Here is a 19105-nt window from a genome sequence, read left to right as displayed (position 1 = left end):
ATCTACTCTTAACTCCTGTGAGAGCCACGGGGAATAAAAGATTTAAAATGGGATTTATTCATTTACTTAAAAATTTGTATTGTGAAATAAGTGAAGGTTTACAGAGCAGATCATCAGTTTTACATTCAACAAGTCATATACTTCGTTTCATTTCAGTGATTGCAATGTAACATCAGTTATCCAACATCCTTCCTATGAATCTTTTTTTCCATTTCATCTTCTTTTACAACCCTTCTGAATTTTGAATAAGAAAATGCTGACCGTTAGATCTTGAATAGTTGCCCATTATTTGATGTGCATACCTCACCAGTGTTGTTGTTCCCACCTATGTTGGGGACCGCGATCACTGAGGTGTTGAGGCCCTGTGTCATGGACGAAAATCCCACATGATGGCTCCACTCAGGATGGCTAGCCAGGGACCCTGAGGGCCCAAGAAAGTAACCTCCGGACATCCCGGGTTCATTGGCTTTTACGAACTCACTATTGAGCTAGCTCTGTATATTTTTCTTTGGTCCTATTATTCATTCTATGCTTCAAACTCCAGTAATTGTAGCTTCTGAGAAAACGGTTTCTTATGTGCCTCTCTTAATGTCTCCACTGTGTTGGTAGTGCTTAAGGTTCTGGGAACAAAATCTCTCTGAGGAACAAACTCTGGCCACCTGGCAAGCATGGCAAAACTGTTCTTTATCAAGTTATTCAGTTATGTTTGGTATTTACTTAATACATGAGCTCTTAGTATCCATGTACAATATTAATATTAAACCAAAAACCTCTCCTAAAGCCGAGGCTGTAAAAAGTTCCAAAGGCAAGTTTGCTGAGAGACTCTGGAGAAAATTCCCCCAAGGAATTCACCCAAAGTAGATTGGCGACTTCCAGGGTATTGTTCAAGAAATAATAGTGACAGCCTTCTCAAATCGTCCCCAGGTTCAAACTATTAACCTAGGCGTCCTCCTTCCTCCTGCAAGCCTCGGCCAGGTAGCTGAAACAGCTGGACTCCTTCCAGACCTTTTGAATCATTTTCTCACTGAAGATTAGGTGTTATAGGTATGTTAATTAGCCTGGAGAAACCTTGAGCTGCTGCCTTCGGATTTGAACCTAAAAAGGATTTTATAACAATTTGCTTGAACTTCTGGAAAATTAAGGATGTTAGATTATCAAGCCAATTTGTGATGTATGTTTTAGAATTTGTTCCTGTAAATCATGGTGCCCTGTTTTGAACGATTAATCACATTTTATTTCTGTACCCTGTCTTAATAATCCCCTTCTGCCTTTGTGTAAAGCTCCTCCCTGAAATAAAAAGGGGGTGCAGACTGAACCCTGCATGCATTACGGCTTGCAGGGCGTGCATTATGGGCAGGCATTACAGTTGGCAAGGCGTGCATACTGCCTGCATAGCCATGATGTGTACAATGCAGGATCTGTCTGCTGCTGGTGTTGCATCCACTATGGTCTCGGGGTGTTTCGTGTTTTCTCTCATTGTGTCTTTGTGTGTACTCTTTATCTGTCTCTGTTGCCGCCAGATCTCCCTACTTCGTGAACCGAACTCCCCTGTCGAGGCCGGTTCTGGACACACCTATATACTTATCTGCTACTTGGTTGGAAATTGAGCCGCAAGGCTGAGCTCATTTCCAGACCTGAAGGGTGACTAAAGGCCGTAATCTCAGATTACTCCAGTCTCTTTCTGACCAGTAAGTGTGGTCTTTTTTTATATATAAAATGGGATATTTTATTCTAAGATGTTCACTTCCTTTTAACCAATTACTGATAACACTAAAACCCCTTGGCAAATGATCAACTTCTTTCCCCTAGAGAGTTGAACTTTCAAATACCAACATTTGCATGACCTTTAGTTGTAGACAAGGGTGTCTTGTTATTATTAACTCTAATTATCAATAATATTGGTCAGAATGATGGTTCTATTTATGGGGCCTTAGGTACAGTTAAATCTTTTTTCTTTCTTTCTTTCTTTTTTACCACAATTTCCTCTGAGTAAGACATTTTGAAGCAAAAAGATACCTTTGCTCTTAGGTATATACAATACTGTTGGTCTAAAGACTTAGCTGAATGTATAAGAAAATGTTGGGGGTAAGGGATTAGGCAGGTAGATATTGTATCTTTTTTTTTTTTTTTTTTTTTAACTTTTTATTGTGAATTGGGTCAAGATGTTTACAGAGAAAATTAGCTTTCCATCCAACAATTCACACACATTTTGTTTCATGCCACTGATCACAATTCTCACAATGTTGCATCCCTTCTCCCACTACTACCCTGTGTTTCTCATTCCCCCTTCTTTCCTACCCATGGGTACATGTTGCCCTTATTTTTTATTGCAGTTAGTCCACCTTATACCGTATACAAGCTTTTTACAACATACAAAATAGATCAGTAACTATGAAGATCACATTCTTCAATAGTAAATATATGTGATAATAAATCTGTTATTGACAGCAAGACTAAATAATGTATAAGGCAAACACATTTAAAGAGGAACTATGTTATCACTATGCTCTGAAAAAGAAACCTCTTTTGATTAGCTCTAGGCCCTGGCCTTTTTTCATGAGCTGAGACAATTCAAAGACAATCAATATCATGTGACACAGTCCAAATGTTGAGGAATCCAAGTGGCAGCAGGTCAGATGAGAGGATGGTATCAGCCCCAAATGAGAAGCTGGGGTTTGGCTTATACTTGTGATACGTATTTCTGATGCTCTTTATGTTTAAGTACAAGAAAAAAAAAAAATGAAATACACACTTGGATAACATTGTACAAAAGGCATCAATTCCCATTTGAAAAATAAATGGGAATGCTTCTTAGTCAAGGTTCAGTAACATGTCAATATCCACCCTAGGACCTCTGTTTGCTTTATTAGTGGTCACTCTCTCAGCTCCACACACTTCAGAATACTGGGGATACTTCTGAGAGATAACTGCTAACCAATTTGAATATAAAACTGATAAATAAGAACTATTAAAAAAAGTCTATGACTAACCTAATCATGGTTTGTCCCAAGAGTCAATATGGTCCAGGGGATAAAACATGAAAGCAGGTCGCTTACAGATAACCCTCCCTTACCTAGCAATGGGAAGGCTAGCACCATGCACATATCCTGACTTAGCCTGCTATCCAGAACATTGGGAAGGTCCTCAAGGAGTTTAAACTTGTGATGTGGCTGGTGAAAAATTTTAAGTTTCCCCATCCATTTCAAGGAATAGCCATGGTTTCCAGCTCTTACATCAAGCTTTGAGCAGCCTCTGTCCTTGGCAACAGCTGTAGGAAACCAGTCCATCTGGTATATAGAAGCAGGGATGGGGAACGTCTGGCTGTATGATGTTGTTCAGTACCTTCGAGTCGGTTCCTACTCATAGCAACTCTGTATAGGGTTTCTGAGGAGTAGCTGATGGGTTTGAACTGCTGACCTTGAGGTTCTCAGTCCAGTGCTGATCCTACAGCACCACACCAGGAGTGTAAGGCAGGGTCGATAGCCCCAACACAGGAAGCAGGTGGTGAATCCGCCCTTTGCTTCAGGCTGGGGCCTTTCTCTGAATGCCTGTGACCCAGAGAGGGACAGGAATTGTCTTAACTGCACCCCGCATGGGAACCCACCCATGAGCGCTGTCCGTGGTCCTGAATGCTTCCTTGGCTTGGCTGGACTCGCAGCCCGTGAAGCATGCAGCGGCTCAGGCGATAGGCTCAGTGGGTTTACCAAAGTGCCAGGGCCCTAAGGTGCACGTCAGGGTCCGCAGCGAGCTCCGGGTTTTACATCTTAAACCCTTGTTCGAACCCTCTACACGACTCTGCTAAACGCAGCCAGACTTCTAGGTGGGATCCAGAGCAACGAGTCCGCTGTCTCTCCCCAATGCCCCATCCTTGCACCCCGACTCCACTGCCATCTCTTCCCCTCCCTTTTTCCTGAAACGGCACCAGGTGGTCCGAGAGCCCAACACTCACACCCCTCCTGACCCCTCGACCACTGCGCCCTCCTCCGTAGCAGACTTGCCAGAGGCGCTAAACAGGCACGGTGGAGATACCCTGCCTCACCCTTCCGCTCTTCCTGCCTTTTTTGTTTACATCCTCCCCCGACCCCCAGCACAGTCCTTTCACTTATTCCCCAAGCCTGGAGAAGAGCAGCGCGCGCTCCGCCCCCATTTCCCCTACAAGGGAGCGCAGGAGTGGGGGGCGGGGCGGAGGGGAGGCGCTCCCAATCTCTCTCAAAAGCTGCTAGCCCACTGAGGGTGGGGGTGGGGTGGGGGTTACTATATCCCGTTAGATACTGCGGAGAAGCCCGATGCCTGGGCAGCCGTCGTGAGCCGAAAGCCGAGGGACGGCCGCGATTCTGCCCTTTCTCCCAGGAGCGCTTTCCCGCTGCCGAGCGCCACTCGCCAGGTAGGACCGTGCTCCTGGGTCTGGCCTGTGTGGATTGCCAAGGTTCAGTGTTGAGGAGGAGGCGTTTAAAGAGCTGGTGATTGTCTAGCTATTGGTAACTGAGGTAGGGAGATGGTACTATTAATTGCTGTTATCGCGTTCTGTGGTCAGTTATCCCAAGAGGAGGTGGTGGATGATGTAGAGGTTTAAAGGGGTGAAGGGAGGGAGAGTAGTCGAAGGAGGCTGGAACGTGGGCGTGACGTATTTTGATTCTCTTTGGACAGGTGACCATGACCTCGCTGCCCACTAGGGGCCCTGGGGTCTTTAACTTATTTTCTCCGCTTCCGCCGGCGGCCGCAACCCCAGCCAACCAGAGCTCCGAGGGCAATGGGACGGTGGCCAGACCCGATGTGCAGGCTGTCACGCCCTTCCAGAGCCTGCAGCTGGTACACCAGATGAAGGGGCTGATCGTACTGCTCTACAGCATCGTGGTGGTCGTGGGACTGGTGGGCAACTGCTTGCTAGTGCTGGTGATCGCGCGGGTGCGCCGGCTGCACAACGTGACCAACTTTCTCATCGGTAACCTGGCCTTGTCCGACGTGCTCATGTGCGCTGCCTGCGTACCACTCACGCTAGCCTATGCCTTCGAGCCCCGCGGCTGGGTGTTTGGTGGCGGCCTGTGTCATTTGGTCTTTTTCCTGCAGCCGGTCACCGTCTACGTGTCAGTATTTACGCTCACTACCATCGCAGTGGACCGCTATGTCGTGTTGGTGCACCCGCTGCGCCGGCGCATCTCGCTGCGCCTCAGCGCCTACGCAGTCCTGGCCATCTGGGCGCTGTCCGCGGTGCTGGCGTTGCCCGCCGCGCTGCACACTTACCACGTCGAGCTCAAGGCGCACGACGTGCGCCTCTGCGAGGAGTTCTGGGGGCCCCAGGAGCGTCAGCGTCAGCTTTACGCCTGGGGGCTGCTGCTCGGCACCTACCTGCTCCCTCTGCTGGTCATCCTCGTGTCCTATGTCCGAGTGTCGGTGAAGCTCCGCAACCGGGTGATGCCGGGCTGTGTGACTCAAAGTCAGGCCGACTGGGACCGCGCGCGGCGCCGCCGCACCTTCTGTCTGCTGGTGGTAGTAGTGGTGGTATTCGCCGTCTGCTGGCTGCCGCTGCACGTCTTCAACCTGCTGCGGGACCTCGACCCGCGCGCCATCGACCCCTACGCTTTCGGGCTGGTGCAGCTCTTGTGCCACTGGCTCGCCATGAGCTCCGCCTGCTACAACCCCTTTATCTACGCCTGGCTGCACGACAGCTTTCGCGAGGAGCTGCGCAAGCTCCTGCTCGCCTGGCCCCGCAAGATCGCGCCGCACGGCCAAAGCATGACCGTCAGCGTGGTCATCTGATCCTGCTATGGCCAGGCCTTGGCTGGGGACCTGCACGAGGCCGGACTGGAGAGCTTATTCCCAGCAGCAGAGCTCGGTCAACCTACCAGGCCAGCCTCTTGCCCAGCTGTCTGTTTTGTCCATGTGTAGTTTTGTAAGATATGAAGCGGGCTTTGGTGGGAGTTTTGTGCTTTGCTTGGAGGATGCCAGGAAGAGTGCAGGAAGAGGCCAGGGAGAGTGCAAAGAGAAGGGATTTCTTATTGCATCTTTCTGCCTTTAAAGACCAAACACACCACTTCCTCTGAGTTCAAGAAAGAATGTCAGAACCATGGCTGTCTTCCTTGCTTCCCCTGGCTGCTTGCCCAGTGGTACACAAGGAGCAAAAGCAGTGTCATTTAACGTGACCGTGTGGGAGGGGGTAAAGCTCCACACGTTGTCTTTTATAAAGGACCCACTGACACTCCTGTATATGATGTTGCTTAGTCAGTTTGAACCATCGATTTCTAGGGTTCCAGAAAAATATATATTACAAACCTACATCAAGGATTTCAGCATTTCCTGAGTGAGAACTTCAAAAGTTTTCATTTAAAAAATGTATCTATTTGCCTTCCCCATTTACCCAAGTTAATATGTGTCTACCCTCTAGTTAGTAATTTACCATCCTTTCCCCTCCCACATCCATTAATATCAAAGACTGTTTTGTTTAGTGCAAAAACTTTTTATAATTGTGGTCTCATATAATATTTGTCCTTTTGTGATCGATTGGCTTATTTCATTCAGCATAATGTCCTTTGGGTTCATCCATGATGTGAGGTGTCTTGAAGACTGATTGTTGTGCTCTAACAGTGATACAAACTCTGGTATATATGCACAGTGGAATAATACTCAATATTAAAAAGATTTTCATTTTTAAGCCATTTGAATTTATAGAACAAAAGCACCAGTCATCCTTAAAAACGTCTTGCTTTTGTTTTCTCTTCTCCTTAACCCTCAATTACTATATGAAAATGGTGAGATAAATTAGTCAGTGAAGAGATAGATTGTTGTTATTGTGTGCCATGGAGTCGGTTCTGACTCATAGCAACCCTGTACAGGGTTTCTGAGGCTATAAATCTTTACGGGAGCAGAAAGCCTCATCTTTCTCCCGAGGAACAGCTGGTAGTTTTGAACTGCTGACCTTGAGGTTTGCAGTCCGATTCGTAACCACTACGTTACCAGAGCTCCTGAAGAGATAGATAGACAGAGGAAAAGGTCCAATTTGCGTAAAGGAAATACAGACTAGCAGCTGTTGAGTCAATTCTGACTCATAGCGCCCCAAAGGACAGAGTGAAATTACTTCATAGACTTTCCAAGGCTATAATCTTTATGGGAGCAGACTGCCACACCTTTCTTCTGTGGAACTGCCGTTGGGTTCAAATGCTAGCATATGAGTTAACAAATGCCTAACCATTCCGCCACCAGGGCTCTTTTCATAGGAAATAGAACTGTTTATAATAGCAGCTATCCTATATGTGTGTGTTTGTGAATATACACCCAGTGCTTGCCACACGCCAGACACTCAAATGTTTGATTTTCTGAATACTCAGTGTAAATGGTGTGGCAAAGTTTTCACTTCCATTCTCAATTACTCTGCTGCAACAGACCAACAGCTGCTCTGCACCTGTTCTATGTGACACACTTGAAATGATCAACCAGAATGTAAAGACTGGGAGAAGTTTACTTATAAGGACTTGCAAGTAAACTACCACCCATAGAATGCATAGCTTAATTCCTTGCAGGTGAAGAACGGTGGGCTAAGATACCATGTTGATTATTTTCACTCTAGCCTCCTGAGAAATCCGTTAATGGAATAAGTGTCTTGCAACAAGGGTCTTCACATTGGATGCTGGAACAATGACTGGGACAGGAGGGCAGGGGTTTTAGGAACTGATACTCAGAACTCAGCTGTCAGATCAACCTCTATGGCATGAACTAGCTCTGCAGCTACTTGGTCACCGTGTGTAAGATTCTAGTGCTACCCTGCTTATTAAAGAGTAAAATCAATATTTCCCTCCTTGTGTTTCTCTTATGCTCAGAAATGACCACATTCACTCATGGAAGTGTGCCTGAAAAGGAAAGGAAAGAGGGAAGGATTTGGAATGCTAAGGATTAAATCTTGTTACTCCATTGTTAGCAACCACAACAGAAGGGTGGGTGTTTATTCCTGAGTGGACTAGTTACCAATATGGATCTTCAATAGTTGCATGAGTAGATTTCAGCAGGACAGGGAAGGGCAGGAAAAGCCTAGCATGGGAGAAAAGAAATGGAAGATTACGATGAAGCTCTACATCATGTCTGGCATTGGTTGAAGGTAAATGCTTTAGCTTCATCTATGGACTTGGAGAACAAAGAGCTTGGGCTCTAAAGATGCAGCCCACTTCACTGCAGTGTCACTTCCTTGCGCCAAATGAGCTCAGCTCCCAGGCATCCCAGGGACGGGATCCTAGGCTTCCAGCAGCTCTATTACTTGGGAGAGATTCTGGTGGCCCAAGGACAGACATGTCCCATGTCCTCAGTGTTCTGTTGATGCATATGCTTGAAGAGTATAGAGATTAGGATGAAGGAATGAGGTTCATTGGGGAGGGATCTGATAAACTGTAGCTTTGTTGGAAGGTTTGAATCCCTGGTTCCTAGTCCTGGCTACTTATAGAACCACTTGAGGAGCTTTTAAAACGTACCAATGTCTAGACCCCACCTCCACAGCACCCGATTGACTTGGGATGCAGCCTGGGCATCAGTAAGTATTTCCCAAAGCACTTCACATGGCTTCTAATGTGCATCCATGGTCAAGAACCTTAAGAATTTTCCTTCTGCTAAGGAATCTAGGAAACATCAGAATGAAACTTCAATTATACCTGTCAAAGGTGTTTAGAATTTGAGATGGAATTCTGATGGTGAGTTGGTGAGTTACCATGCCACACTTGGTGACTATTCTTTTAGCTTACAGACTATATGTGATCTATTTGTCCTTATAATCAGAATCTTGTAGCTGTTGTTAAGTGACACCAAGTTGGTTCTGAATCACAGTGACCTTGTATAGGGTTTCCAAGGAGCAGCTGGTGAGTTTTAATGCCCAACCTCAAGGTTCAAACCAACCTTGTGGTCCAGTGCCTTTTTAATCTACAGAACCACACCCCAGAACTCCTAATCAGAACCTACATATCTCCTATGTGTAAGACATTGTATGAGTCTATCTTTTTTTCTTTTAACAAAAGGTACCAACTTTCAACTTTAGTTCAACATTTAGATTAATATTACCAAATGTTTTTATCTCATAATTTTGAATTTAACTTTTTTTCATTGAAGGCATTTGCACCATAAATAATTTCAAATCCTAGTTGCCAGGTTAGAATGTTAAAAAGGTTAAAGTATTCCCTGATTAGTTGGATATGTCTATACCAATTATGAGAAGAAAATATCCCAGTTAATTACTAGAAAATTTCCCACTGGCTTCTATCATGTCTTCAACTTAAGTTAAAATGTTAAACATTTATGTGGACTTTTGGGAAAGTCTGAAGACCGTGCTAATAAACACATTCAATACCAAGTTATGCAAATGATACATATTTGTTAATGAACAGTTTACAAATGACTTGGCAGGGGAGGTGTTTGACCTCCTGTAACTCAACAAGCATGAAGCACTAGACTGTGAACTACAAGGTCAACGTACAAGCCCACCAGCGATTTGCCACCATCACTTTGAGGGAGAAAGATGACACTTTCTGCCCTAGCAAACATTTACAGCCTCTGAAAGCCTTTACAGGGTCACTATGAGTCAAACTTACCCAATGGCACTTAACCACCACAACAATATCAACTTCACAAGGGGGAAGAGGGTACTGATCAGCATCAACAGCTCAAGGCTGACTCTAGTGAGGGAAAGGTCAGACAGACCGCCTCTCTTTAGCCTTTCTCCCAGTTCTGACACCACTGTCCCTCCCACAGCATTTTCCACTTCTCTTCTGGGTTCCATTCTGTTGCAATGTCCACAAAGAACTCACAGACCAGAGTCACCATTATGGGTAGTATTAGGGGAGTAACAGGTTACAATTCCAGATGGGAAATGACTCAGGATATAGTTCTTCACTTAGGATAGCCTCTTCTGAGGCAGGCGTCTCTCTGGCCCATGACCTGGACTCTGCCTTATTTGGATAAGTGTTGCAAAGCTCTTCAGCTCCTCCTCTCAGTACCCAGAGGCACCACACTCCATCAGTAAGCCTCCTGCCCTAAGGCACTCAGCTTTCTTGCTCCATGGGCTTGGAAGGCCACCATGCTATCTCTTGCCAGTCTTCTGGTTTTGCTGCCTCTCTGGCCTCCATTTCTCTGTGCTGCTTCTTGTTGTCTCTTGCTGTCTCCCGTGTTATAGTTCTCTGCCTCCTGGGTCTAGGAGGTTCTCAGCACAGTGACCCTGGGTCCAAAGGTAGTGCTCTGCTCCTATCTCTACTTCTTGGTTATACTCAGGCCTCTGGGATGGCTTACTTTAAACCTAGCAGGATGGCAAAAAAATAAGGGCTTCATACACCTTATTTGCATGGTTCCACTGCCACAAATGGAGTCCTGATTTAGCACTGTGGGTTAATACACTGGACTGCAAGGTGGGTTTGAACAGCAAGGTCAGCAGTTCAAGCTCACCAGCCACTCCTCGGAAACCCTATACAGGGTCATTATGGGTTGGAACTGACTCAATGGCACTTAGCAACAACATTTTCACAAAAGTAATGTTAATAAAGTGTGCAATTCCATGCACCTTATTAACATTGTTAGCAATGTAGTCGACCACACTCATTTGTATAGTCCTCCCTAATCATTTGGTAAGCAGATCAATGTCCCTAACTTCTTCTCTGGAGAAAGATGAGATTTTCTGCTCCAGTAAAGGTTTACAGCCTCAGAAACCCTATACAGGGTCACTATGAGTCAGAACAGACACAATGGCAGTCAAACTACAACCACAACACAAACCAAGACTATGTCTAGAAGAATCAGATTAAGTAACGCACCACAAACAGTGACTCATTAGTTCTTACCCATCTGAAATCTATGAGGGACTGCCTAGTTTGACTGTAAAACAAATAAACAAATCAAACCAACTTTAAAATAAACTCTCAGTCCCAGAGAAATCTGCTTGAGAGTGTAAGCAGATTTTATTTGATGTAATTCCTCTTGGTTAAATGTGTGCTGGGTCTTAAAATAAACTAGACATCGTTCTCCAGGGAAGTAGTGAAGCTGGGAACAGAGCCAGGCTGCATTTGGCAGCAGTCCTTCCGGGGGCTGGTGGAAGATGCAATAATCCTTTGTGAGTACTATCCCAGGTCTCACTTTGGGCAGCCAATCAATTAATTTATCTCAATCAATTATCCACCGAGGGTTTCGGTGTTGTTGTCATTGTTGTTAAGTGCCGTCGAGTAGGTTCCAATTCATAGTGACCCTGTATAAGGTTTCTGAGGAGTGACTGTTGAGTTTGAACAGCTGGCCTTGGGGTCCAAACTGGTCTAGTTGTCCAGTGCTTATCCTAAAGTGCCACACCAGGACTTTTGATCGATGTTGGAAATAGCAATTGTGAGAAACGCTAAGGTGACAATATTCAAATTGTTGAAATGCATTGCTGTTTGTTCTGGAGAATTTTCAGCCTGCTTTTACCAAGGCAACTAAGCACCAGGTTTATCTTCTCAGGTCAGTTAGCCACTTCTGTCCTGCAGTTTGCATGTCTGGCCATCTAGTAGTCTTACAAATATGAGGCACACAACTGGCCTCGAGGGGACCCAGACAAGAGTGTGGGGAGACCAGGGAGTGAGTACAGAGCCCATTCCTCACAGAGGAGAGGTCAGCAGCACCTTGCTTCCCAAGGGAGGTCCTCCATTTCCATTTGCTATCTGTGTACGATGTGTGTGTGGCAAACTCCCTAAATGAAACTCCTCGGGCCACGGCTGGCACTATGTTTGACACATTGTGGATGTTCAATAAACACTAAATCAGTAGTACAGTCTCCAGCTGTGGGATTAATAAACCAAGCTAGTTACAGAGTATAACTGCACAACCTCAGATGGCCAGAATCAAAGCAAAGATAAATCATGCCAAGAAAAACATACTACTTAATCTAGATTTGTTGATTCCAGCCAATTCCCGGGATGAACTGTTCATTTTGGGTGTTCTCTGGCCCTCCCTGATGCCCACCCTTACTCATACCAGCATTCTGGTAGAGGATATCAATCTCTGTTCTCCCTGTGGTTATGTGTACCTAAACCCTCAGATCCTTTAATGTGTGAACAGCAAGTTCCTGGCTTAATTGTTATATCATCATAAAACTGGATCATCAGTTAAGTGTTAGCATTTCATGACTCATTTCCCACATATAACTTGGGAGATTTGAAAATATCCAACCCAACTAAACGAAAACAGTTGTCACTGACTTGATTCCAAGTTGTGGAGGCTCATGTGTACGGAATAGCTCATGTGCTGCGGGGGAGTTTCAAGGCTGTGACCTTTTGGAAGCTGATTGCCAGACCTTTCTTCTGAGGAACCTCTGAGTGGATTCAAACCACCATCCTTTCATTTAGTAGCTGATTGCTTAACTATTTGCATCACCTCTACCCAATCAATCAAATCCCATTACCATCCTGTCAATTCTGACTCAGAGCGACCCTCTATACGACTTCTAAGGCTGTAAAGAATTACAGGAACAGCAAGTCTCATCTTTCTCCCAAGGAGTAACTAGTGGGTTTGAACTGCTGACCTTGTGGTGGACAGTCCAATGCTGATCCCACAGCACCACCATGGCTCCTTATTTGCGCCACATAAGGACTCCTAACATTCAACATATGAATCTAAAAACAAATTTGAAAATGATCATCTAGATGCCAAAATGTTCATGACAGTTATAAGCAGGATTTTCTGGTCCATCTGAAACAGGATGTAAAAGCAGATCTCTGTACACTTTTTCAGGAATCCATTTATTCTCTAAAGCAAGATAAACTGGTGCACAGATGTTGGAAACACAAACTATTTATCTGGATTGGTTGAGCTTTGCATTTATAAAAGGACTGCATATTCCTACTCAGTGTTTGAGAGGAGAAAGTCATTGTGAACACTGGGTGCAGGCACATTAGCTAACAGGGTTTGAATTACGCTTCTCCCTTTGCAACTCAATTCCTCTTTATTTTGCTTTCTTTCTCTCTTCTTCCTTTTTTTCTGCCATGTTTCCATTGTTGTTGTTGTTGTCATATTATCTATAAAATACTTCCTATCCTGGTGTTGTGCTGTAGGATAAGCACTGGACTGTAAAGTTGGTTTGAACTACAAAGTTAGTTGTTGAAACCCACCAGCAGCTTCTCAGATACCCTCTACAGGCTTGCTATGAGTTGGAACTGACTCGATGGCACAAAACAACAATAATCATGAAGGAAGGAGTCCTGGTGTGGCTCTGTAGGATAAACACTGGACTGTAGGTCAGTTTGAACCACAAGGTTGATGGTTCAAACTCACCTACTCCTTGGAAACCCTATATAGGGTCGCTATGAGTTGGAACTAACTTGACAACAATTAACAACAACATTCATGAAGGGTGCATCGTGGCTCCATAGAATAAGCACTGGGCTGTGAACCACAAGGTTAGCAGTTTGAGCTCACCAGCCACTCTTTAGGAGAAAGAGGAGGCTTTCTACTCCTGAAAGAATTTACAGCCTTGGAGACCCTATGCAGGGTTGCTATGAGTTGGAAGAACTCAATTTAGCAAAAGTAACCACTATGAAGGGGAGGTGGTGGGAGTTAGGCATGCATCTTGGGGTTGGTCTTGGTAAGGTGAGCCAGGTGAGGGAGAACCTGGTTGATTTCTCTTCAGAGAGTAAGGGCACACTTGGTGTGTGACAGGGCTGGCACCTGTACACACCCTGCCCACTCTGGGCTCCAGGGGCTCACACATTTGTGGGTTTACACACAAACTCCAGGCAGAGGTGCATTGCAGGAGATTGACCCAGCACCTGCTCAAGTCCTAAGTCTTGTAAATATCACACAGAACTCTCAAGAAGAGTAACAATGGTTAAATGTGTTTCCTTTTGATATTTTGGGCTGCAGTAAGAAAGCCTGGGCCAGAAAAACCAAGGACAGAGGGTGCTTCTTTCTTTAAAGTATCCTTTGACTTATTCCCTTAGCTCCCATGGACAGACTTTTTTTTCTTTATTTTTTATTGTGAATTGAGCGATAGTGTACATGGGAGAACATCAGTTTTACACTCATCGTTTCATTGCAATGCTTACAATCCCCTCCGTGCATCATCATTCAACAGTTATTTGCTTCTATTCCCTCTGGGTTTTTTTTTTTTTTTTTTGTGTGTGTGTGTGTGTGTGTGTTTAGGTGCTGGGAAGGGGGTGTACACAAAAACACTCAGGAATATATAATCATTTAAACAACCAAGAGCACACTCTGCAAGCCTGCCTCCTGGCTGCCAGCACTCAGTCCGTCTCTTTCCATGAGTCTAGAGTCCTCAGCTACTCTACCTCTCCATGTCATCATCTCTGCCTCCACCTCTGGTGTCACTACTTCTCTGGATAGGGTCCCACAGTCTGCTCGTGCTCTTCTCCCTTGATGGTCCTAGGGTCCTCTGTTGGACAGAACTTTTTGACTTGACTTGGGTACTCTGGACCCAGAATCCATATCTTCCCTCTGGAATAGCATCTAATGATGGATGGAAAGTTAGCTCACCACACAGGCATATGCTGTTATTGCCAGGCTATGAAAAGATCTTTCTGAGCTAGAAAAAATAAAGAGTTCAGATTTGAGAACTCAGAAATGAGTCTGTCTGTTTGCCCACAACCATCTTGCGCCTTCACCCTGTGGGTGGCCCAGTCATGGCAGTTTATATAATAGGCTTGAGAGGGGTAAGACCTGTCAGGATGAACAACCTGGCTGGAGTTCATTCTGAGGACAGTGCCCTTCACAGAGCCAACATTGGGGTCGGACTGACCACTTGTATATGCCAGACACAGGGGAGAGCAGCTGCAGGTGGCCACTGAGCACGAGTAAGCCCACAATGTGCCTTTAACACTGGTCTGCCTGTTACAGCCTCCGCTTTCTTCCTTTTCCATTCTCCAGCAAACCTGTCTTTTCCTTTCTAATATAATTAGATGCTTGGAGCATCTAAGCATCATAGGAAGTAGGGGATGTTTTCTAAAGACTTAGAGGGAGAATACTGGTGAGCAATATTGACACCAATTGTGCCAGAACCACCCACAATGAACAGGAGGGTGCACTCCTCACCCTGCTTGGCCTGGAGTGGGGAATGGACTTTACCCAGCCCTTTCTCACTAGCCATCCGGAGGACCAAGAAGGCGACCTCTGACCTCCAGGACCCGGGAATGTGGGTGGGGCCTGCGCACAATGCCTGCACAGTGAGCGGGCCCCTCCATGATCTTTCGACCCCGACTCAAGAGTGAACTGGCTACACGTCCCCAGCCTGGCTACTAGGATCATTCCCCCAACCAAAGGGCACAGGAGTCCCGTGCCTCCCTGGGAAGCTGTCTGTGTGGGCACAAAGCCCCCGGTCCCTGCAAGCTGCAGCGTACATGGGCTGGTTATCCACAGCGTGAACAGCACCAATTTACAGTTCTCTGACCTTGTGCCCCACCGACCTTGGCCTGTACCTTGGCGTCCCAGCACAGAGCGCACAGTGCTGGCCCTGGACCTCCAGCAGCCAGCGACCTGCCATGTCCTGACCGTGTCCTCACCGTGCGTGAGGGACTGCACAATCACACCGCAAACCTGGACCAGGTAGTTGTTTGTCCCCTGTGCATGAGGTGACCATGAGTTATGGGATGTCTCCACAAGGAGCTAACCATCACCACCACAGGCCCCTGTCTGTTTCTCCCCCTTTTAAAACACCACCCAGGTTAAGGTTAGGGCCCACCCTGCTCTAATATGACCATCCTGGTGTGGCACTGTGGGTTAATGCGCCAGACTGCAAAGTCCTTTGAACTGCAAGGTCGGCGGTTCAAGCTCACCAGCTGCTCTTTGGAAACCCTATACAGGGTCATTATGGGTCGGAATCGACTCGACGGCACTTAATAACAAGAATGACTGCTTAGTGTAGTGGTCACAATGGGGCTGATAACCTCAAAGTCAGCAGTTTGAAACTACCAGCTGTTCTGAGGGAGAATGATGAGTTTTTCTGCTCCCAGAAAGATTTACAACCTCGGAAACCCTATACAGGGTTGCTGTGAGTCAGAACTGACTTCATGGCACTTAGCAACAACAACAACAACAACTTAATTGATAACAAAAGAAAAGTCCTGTTTCTAAACAAGGCCACAGGCCCAGGGATTGGATTAGCATTTCAACCTAATTTTTTTGGAGGGCAGATAATTCAATCTAAAAGGAAGGTTCCCATGGCCATTCAGTGTTCCAGCCCACAGTGACACAAGTGACACAAGTGCAGCGAGCAGCCACTGCAGATCTTGTCCCACATTCGAGGAAGAGATAATATGGAACAAGCATTTGCTTCATTTTGGAATGTGGCAGGCTGCTCTTTGGGAGCCTGGAGATGACTGCTCCTTTTGTGTCCTGGTTGTGATCCACATTTTATGAGTCATCAGCTATCTCAGCAGAAAGCTGCCAGAAAGTTGAAGCTAATTACCTCTTAATAAATGCTCACAAGGTATTCAGAAAGTGGAGCAGTGCAGGCCATGAATATAGATGAAAAAGAACGTAAAGATATTTGATGCCAAAGGCATAATTGTCTTGACGGATCTAAGGTTTTTTTTTGTTTGTTTGTTTTTAAAGCATGTTGATTATTGTTGTTGTTAAGTGCCTTAGAGTTGGTTCTGACCCATAACAACCCTGTATAGGGTTTCCAAGGAGTGACTGGTGAGCTTGAACCACTGACTTTGTTATTCAAATGACTTTGCAGTCCAGCGCATTAACCACAGCGTCATACCAGCAGGAAGGGTCAAAGTCACCTGCTTTATCTCCAAACCCCAAATACAGGCCTCCAGCCATTTGAAGTTTGCTAGCTTAGGTTGTCTGTTTTGCACCATGGTTTGGGTCCCAGAGTACAAACTTCAGCGGTTGGCACTTACCACTGCTTGTCTGGCCAACCCACACTCAAAAATTGGTAGCTGGTATGTCTGTCTACTGTGTGCTCCTTGCAGCATAGGGTGTCTGAACCTTCTAAAAAGAAGCCTCCCAAATTAATCTCCATCCTCCTGGGGGTATGGCTAGCCCAGGCCAAGCCTGAACCTCATCAGCCCAGGATCCTGTAGCTCAGTTTCCCCACAGTGGCAGATCCTAAAAATCTGTCATGGATAGGATTGTGGCCTCTGTGGATGTGATCCTGGGTTATGTTATGTTAATGAGGTCACACCAATGTTGGATGGATCCTAAACCTAATCACTTCTGAGTTATAAAAAGAGCAGATGAGGCACAGGAGCACACACTAATGGGGGAAGACAAATGCTATGTGAGGATCATCTGCAAGCCACTCATCCACTCACCCGTCCACCCACCTGCCCTCCCCACCACCCACCCACCCGCCTGCTCACCCACCCAATTACCCACTCACCTACCCACTCACCTACACATTCACTCACCCACTCACTCACCCGCCTACCCACTCATTCACCTACCCACACACCCATACATTTACCCACTCACCCACTCACTCACTCACCCACACATTCACCCACTCACTCACTCACCCTGCTCACTCACACACTGCCCTCAAGTCTCAAAGTGACCCTGCACAGGGCTTCTTAGGCTATAAATATATATATATATTTTTTCTTTTAAGCTTTTATTGTGAATTGAGTGGTAGTTTAAATGGAAGAACATCAGTTTTACACTCATCGTTTCATTGCAATGATTACAATCACCTATGTGCATCATCATTCAACAGTATTTGCATCTATTCCCTGTTTTTTTTGAGGGGGGAGGGTAGAAGGTGAGGATGGAGGGAGGTACACAAAAACACTCAAGAATATATAATAATTTAAACCACCAAAGGGCACATTCTGAAAGCCTGCCTCCTGGCCGCCAGCTCTCAGTCCCTCTCTTTCCATGAACCTAGACTCCTCAGCCACTCCCCTTCTCCATGTCCCCATCTCTGCCTCCATCTCTGGTGTTGCTGCTTCTCTGGATAAGGTCCCACATTCCTCTTGTGCTCTTCTCCCTTGATGGTCCTGGGGTCCTCTGTTTCTGGATTGTAAGATTAACTACTCCCCAGTTTTTGTTACAAAACTTCTACCTTTACCATTATGACAATTGCAATTAGTCATGATAATAATTGCTCACGATCGAATCATAAGAATCTTATCCCCATCTCCTTTCACCAGGCCCGTCTAGACAAGATGAAAACTATTCAGTGGTGATTCTACCTTTCCTCATACACTCTGAAACTAAACTCCCTCTTGAAACCTTGTAAGCCAGTCACTTTGTGTGAGGCTGTGAATCTTAATGGAGAGCAAAAAACCCTCATCTTCCTTCTGCAACAGTAACTGGTGGGTGTGAACTGCTAACCTTGTGGTTAGTGATTCAGCGCTACCAGAACTGACAAGAAATGCTAAGAAACGAAGGAATGTCTGGGGTTTCTAACAAGGAAGGACTCCACACAGCTGAAAGTCTGTTTTGCACTTAGCATTTCCTGAACTGTGAGACAATAGATTTCTGTTTTTTGAAAGCCACATCCTGTGATATTTGTGTTATTGCAGCACTAGTTGGATACTGAATAAGGAAGAAGAATCGATGTATTTGAATTACAGTATTGTAGAAGAATATTGAAAGTACCATGGACTGCCAGAAGAACAAACAAATCTGTGCTGGAAGAAGTACAGCCAGATTGCTCCTTGTAAGTCTCTCTTACTTTGGACATGTCATCAGGAGGGACCAGTCCCTTGGAGAAGGACATCATCCTAGGAAAAGTGGAAGGTTGGGGGAAAGAAGAGGAAGCCCCCCAACTAGATGGATTGACGTAGTGGCAGTAGCAATGGGCTCAAACATAACAACAATTGTGAGGATGGCGCAGGATGGGGTAGTATTTCGTTCTGTCGTTCATACGGTCTCTATGAGTTGGAACTGACTAGACGGCATCTAAGGCATCTAACAACAACCTCTTCTTAGGGATCATGGGTGGCTCGGTAAACTAAGGTTGACCTGGTGCATCTGGAATAACTTGTAATGACATTATATTTCTTTATTCCAGAGCTTTCTGTGCAGCCTGATCCTCCCTGACTCTTCTCTTAGCTAGCTCTTTCTTTCCCTCCAGGCCTTCTCCAAGAAACCCTTACTAATTGCTTCATTTAAGGTACATCTACCCTCTCATTCCTTAGTGTAGCCCCTTGTTTGCTCTTTT

At 45.6% G+C, this 19105-nt stretch overlaps 1 protein-coding gene across 1 annotated transcript; it reads left to right on the top strand.

Annotated features, from left to right (window-relative positions):
* The first annotated feature begins 4625 nt into the window (after positions 1 to 4625).
* PRLHR (prolactin releasing hormone receptor) lies at positions 4626 to 5787 on the top strand. Its single transcript, XM_006831397.1, has one exon. The coding sequence runs from the start codon at positions 4654 to 4656 to the stop codon at positions 5755 to 5757; it is 1104 nt and encodes a 367-aa protein (XP_006831460.1). The 5' UTR covers positions 4626 to 4653; the 3' UTR covers positions 5758 to 5787.
* Positions 5788 to 19105: the final 13318 nt, after the last annotated feature.

The sequence above is a fragment of the Chrysochloris asiatica genome, unplaced genomic scaffold, assembly GCF_000296735.1.
Source record: "Chrysochloris asiatica unplaced genomic scaffold, ChrAsi1.0 scaffold00003, whole genome shotgun sequence".
NCBI classification, from domain to species: domain Eukaryota; kingdom Metazoa; phylum Chordata; class Mammalia; order Afrosoricida; family Chrysochloridae; genus Chrysochloris; species Chrysochloris asiatica.
This window is presented reverse-complemented; position numbering and strand designations above follow the sequence as displayed.